At 37.5% G+C, this 5583-nt stretch overlaps 1 protein-coding gene across 1 annotated transcript; it reads left to right on the forward strand.

The window, feature by feature from the left end:
- Positions 1-447: 447 nt before the first annotated feature.
- Positions 448-1106, forward strand: LOC132127198 (transcriptional and immune response regulator-like). Its single transcript, XM_059538947.1, has one exon. It carries the CDS (start codon positions 486-488, stop codon positions 786-788), a length of 303 nt encoding a protein of 100 aa, XP_059394930.1. The 5' UTR covers positions 448-485; the 3' UTR covers positions 789-1106.
- Positions 1107-5583: the final 4477 nt, after the last annotated feature.

A 5583-nucleotide genomic window follows, 5' to 3' on the forward strand; every position in this document is an offset into this window, starting at 1 on the left:
GTACTTTATTTATGTATAATATACAATTTTAGTATATTACTATATATTTATATTTTAGCCTAAACTCTTGCAAATAAAGAACTTCTGCCACTCTAAACTTTCCAGTAAGGAAATAATGTTATCTATCTTGGAGCGAGTAATGTCATAAGGCAATTTCTTGTAGAAAGTCTAGTTTTATGTTGTAGATAACGCTGAACTAAAATGAACCTAAAGAGATAGTATTGTTCGGGGTCGCTTATAGTGAGGCAGACAGTTACTCATTATGAATTCCTAGGTGAGTTGGTTCCTCTCTGCATCACAACGGAGTCCCTCCGCGCGCCCTGCTGCGAGCAGCGGGTAAAAGTTGGGCGTTCACTTTCCGTCCGCATGACATCATCTCGAAAGGGTTTTCTCGCACTATAAACCGGCTGTTATCTCCAACGCTGGAGTCACTGAGAGCGCAGTCGCTGCTATCAAACACGCTACGTCTCGAAAACAGCACCGCCATGTCTTCATACGCGTCTTCAGATTCTCGCCGCGTCAGTCCCGCCGTGAGCGGCGTCAAATTTGACACGGCGCACCGCAAGAAAGCATCGCCGAACATCTTCGAGAACGTCAACCAAGACGTCCTGGTGAAACTCTTCGAGAAAGCAGGAGACCTGCAGGCGTTGGAGAGAGCCAGGAGCATCCTCGCGCTGCATCAGGATCCCGAGGGCATCTCCAAAGCGCTCATGGCTCTTCAGCAGGACAAGAAGGACAAATGTATGCTCATTACCGGACTGACGCGCCAGGCGCTGAAGTTTCGTTGAGGGAAGTTGTTGTTTGGGAAGCTGTGCAGATGTGTGCACGGAGAAAGAATCCGTGATCACTTACTCTATACTGGAGCCTGGTGTTCCTCAAGGCTTTGTGCTGGTGTCCTTACAGAGTCATGCTGGTGTGCTATGAAAATACAGAAAGAGGAGACTGAACTGATCCAGAGCCAGAAAGTTGAGCTCAAAGACACCATGGAGAACAATTGAAATATGGACTGAAGCCCCTGGTCAAATTTGCTTATGAATAGGTTCAGTATCAGCAGTGTTTGTATTGCCATGTTACAGTCTGCTTAAAAAATAAAATTGTTTTGACAATCTCATGATTCTTCCTTTTTCTTAAAATGTGTTTTCCTTGCCAGTCATTCAATATGAGTCAACACTCCGATAATAAATATGTGAAATATTGCTGAAAGCATTTAATGAATGGATGTCTGCAGGGTGGTTTCTAAGTAGTTTTCAGCTCCATCTGTTAAATTCAGAGTTGACAAAACAGACATAATTTGTTTATGGGCACATGCATAAAATGTTCGGCTACCAAAATAAAATGAAAAAAAATTCAGTGAAAGAAAATATAGACATAATTGCTTATTAGAATAGAAACTAATTATAATAGGCTTGTATCTGCAGGATCGAGACTGTTGCTTAATTTTTTAACTTGTTAATAAATCACCTATTCAGTCTAAATGAAGTAACTTATGATTTTAAGGTGTTCTCACATTTACAAATGATCTGCAAAGTTTCACGGGCTAAATCTAGTCAAGAATCCAGGTGATTGGGAATGTTGCATGAAAGAAATATTTTATTTTTATTATTAAATTTTTTTTTTTGCATGTGCAGGTGTCCTGTTGAGTTTATTATTATTATTTTCATTTTTTGCACACAAATTTGCAGCTTTAACTTCACACTAATGGACAATAAGGTACTAAGCGAGCTGGAGTTCTGTCGCCTGCCCCTTTAAAAACTCAAGATCTTTATAGTTGGGTGGATTCTGATTGGCAGGTAGATCTCCAGGACCAGGATTGGGCACCCCTGATATAAAACAACCTTTAGTGCAAACATAGTGAATATATTCCAGACAGAAACATTTTCCTTTACACTTTCTATTAACATATTTTAAATGAAGCTTGTAAATTAGTCAATAAGACTTGTTGGACATTTGCACTCAATGTGACATATGTCAATGAAATATGTTTTCCGAAAAAAAAAAAAACACTTAAAAAATAATCCTGTAGGCCTGAGAGCTAGTAGGCCTATTGTTTTATAGTGAGCAAACTATTTGATGTGCGAAATCTTTTCAGCCAAATTTCCACGCTAAATCAGCAGAGTTCCAGCAGATATCATGGAACTAATCGTGTCTGTTCTCTGAGATAAGGGTGTTGACAGCCTGACCCGCCCGTTGCTGTTATCCATCAGGAACAGTCAGTTACTTCTAGTTTATTCCAGTTTTCACATGCTCTTAAAGGTAGATGTCAATATGGGTCAGAAATAAGAAATAGTTTTTAGTAAGTAATAAATAGCATATGACCTATATTACAAGTTAAGTAGTGTGGCCCTTCTCACATGCTTTATTTCATGACACAAAAGCAAAACAGTTTTACCAAAATTACGTTTAGGGACCAAAACTATTGTTTACTGTTGGATTGACTCTATAATGAAGTTAAAAGCTCAGATTTTCTTTGTCTCTAGAGGTATTATTACTACAAAGGCAGTTTATTTACAGTCAAACAGAGGATCACATTACCCTGAGTCTAATCCATCTGTCTGCACTCATTTAGTTTGGCTTAAAATGCTCTCAAATTACTTTTTGTTTAAAGACCCAGCTACATTAAAGTGTTTTGAAGCTAAGAAAGCTGAAAGTAGACTTTTTTTTAAGGTATATATTCTCAAAAACACAAGTAAGGTGGCAGCAAGGTCTTGTGCAATAATTATCTTTATAAATGTATTATAAATTGCTAATTATTATTGTTAATTTTATTGTAAATAACCTTGTTTATTACCTAATAATATTGTTGTATTTAAATGTATACATTTAATATACAAGTGCTTCTAAAAAAAAATTAGAATGAGAAAAAGTTAGTTTATTTCAGTAATTCAACTCAAATTGTGTTCTCATGTATTAAATAAATTTAATGCACACAGACTGAAGTAGTTTAAGTCTTTGGTTCTTTTAATTGTGATGATTTCGGCTCACATTTAACAAAAAAACACCAATTAACTATCTCAACAAATTAGAATAATTCATAAGACCAATAATAAAAAATGTGAATTATTGGCCTTCTGGAAAGTATGTTAATTTACTGTTAATGTACTCAGTACTTGGTAGGGGCTCCTTTTGCCTTCAGCTCATCTGCATTATTTGGTCTCTTGTTTCTCCTTTTCCTCTTGACAATAGCCCATAGATTCTCTGTGGGGTTCAGGTCTGGTGAGTTTGCTGGCCAGTCAAGCACACTAACACCATGGTCATTTAACCAACTTTTGGTGCTTTTGGCAGTGTGGGCAGTAGCCAAATCCTGTTGTAAAATGAAATCACCATCTTCAAAAAGCTGGTCAGCAGAAGGAAGCATGAAGTGCTCCAAAATTTCTTGGTAAACGGGTGCAGTGACTTTGGTTTAAAAAAAACACAATGGACCAACACCAGCAGATGACATTGCACCCCAAATCATCACAGACTGTGGAAACTTAACACTGGACTTCAATCAACTTGAGCTATGATCTTCCCCACCCTTCCTCCAGACTCTAGGACCTTGGTTTCCAAATGAAAGGACTTTGGACCACTGGGCAACAGTCCAGTTCTTCTTCTCCTTAGCCCAGGTAAGACAACTCTGACGTTGTCTGTGGTTCAGGAGTGGCTTAACAAGAGGAATACGACAACTGTAGCGGAATTTCTTGACACATCTGTATACCTTGACCCCAGCCTCAGTCGATTCCTTGTAAAGTTCACTCAAATTCTTGAATCGATTTTGCTTGACAATCCTCACAAGGCTGCAGTTCTCTCGGTTGGTTGTGCATCTTTTTCTTCCACACTTTTTCGTTCCACTCAACTTTCTGTTAACATGCTTGGATACAGCACTCTGTGAACAGCCAGCTTATTGGCAATTCATTTTTGTGACTTACTCTCCTTGTGAAGGGTGTCAATGATTGTCTTCTGGCCAACTGTCAGATCAGCAGTCTTCCCCATGATTGTGTAGGCTAGTGAACCAATCTGAGAGACCATTTTGAAGGCTCAGGAAACCTTTGAATTTATTTAATACATGAGTTTCACAATTTGAGTTGAATTACTGAAATAAATGAACTTTTCCTTGACATTCTAATTTACAGAGAAGCACCTGTATTTAAAGTTGAAGTCGAAAGTTTACATACATCTTGCAGAATCTGCAAAATGTTCATTATTTTACCAAAATAAGGGAGATCATACAAAACACAGATTAGTACTGACCTGAATAAGATTTGTCACATAAAAGATGTTTACATATAGTCCATAAGAGAAAATAATAGTTGAATTTATAAAAAATGACCACGTTCAAAAGTTTACATATTTGATTCTTAATATTGTCTTGTTACCCGAGTGATCCACATTCCGTTCTTCATAAAATTCCTTCAAACTCACCGGTTTTGTACTTACTCTGAGGATACAGGGTGATTATAATACCTTTAAGTATGCTACACCCTGCAGGCAAATAACAAAAAAGTAGATTTTTTCTATAATCACGAAAACTTAAGTCAGTGACAGTAAGAAATCGGAAACCCCTAAAGATGTCCCCCATGGTCCATTAATTAGTATTTCGGTATAATCTGTCCTGGAAGCAGATTTGCAGAAACACCAGAATACACTTTAATCTACTAGAAATAATGATTTCAGAAGAGATCAGAATGAGTCAAATATAACAATTTTAAATTGTATCATGCCAATTACATAACAAAACAAAAGCCAATTCAGAGTTAAATCCCATTCCAATTCAAATAAATACATAACATAGATTGCTCAAAGATTGAATCTAAGAAATGCAGATAGACACACAGCAATGTCTGGTGCAAAGCTCCAGAGATTCACATACACTGTGTGAGGGTTTTCTGGCTACAGAATCCCCAAGCAATGTTTTGTCAAATCCTTTACATAAAAGACCTTTTGGTTTGTTAGGATCTCGCGTCCCCGGGGTCGCACCTGGCTGGAGATGTGTAAACACTATCAACGCTATCTCACGACCAATTCGTACATATTTTATGGGGTGGCTAATTTGTATGAATTCATATGACATCACTCGTACGGTTTTGTACGATTTGTATAGACCCCTGTGACGGGTAGGTTTGGGGGCAGGGTTAGGTGTAGGTCATTCATACAAATTCATACGAATTGTGCAACTCATAAAATACGTACAATTTACACAAATCACAAATCATATGAATTAGTACAAGTGAGGTTGTAAAAATTCATGCAAGTTAGCCACCTCGTAAAATATGTACGAATTGCCGTGGGATCAGGCTGGGTAAACAGTCTCACAGCTGACACACCCTGTCCTCAGCAGAACACAATTCTAAAAGTCTTCCATCTTTCTCATAATATAAATGACTATTGTGAAATTGAGACCATTTTACCAATAACAGAGCTTTAGAAAAAAAAACAGATTCACAAGATACAAGATAAGTGCTATATACATATATAAAGCATTTTGGGGGAAAAAGAGTAAGAGAGGGCAGAGGGGAGAAGGGGTTCCTAAATGAATGGTGGTATTTTCTCTCTTTGGAGATCTCTTCTCCAGATTAGTTTTATTGTTTTGTTGCATGGCATCTGTTT

The sequence above is a fragment of the Carassius carassius genome, chromosome 45 (assembly GCF_963082965.1).
Source record: "Carassius carassius chromosome 45, fCarCar2.1, whole genome shotgun sequence".
Taxonomy (NCBI): domain Eukaryota; kingdom Metazoa; phylum Chordata; class Actinopteri; order Cypriniformes; family Cyprinidae; genus Carassius; species Carassius carassius.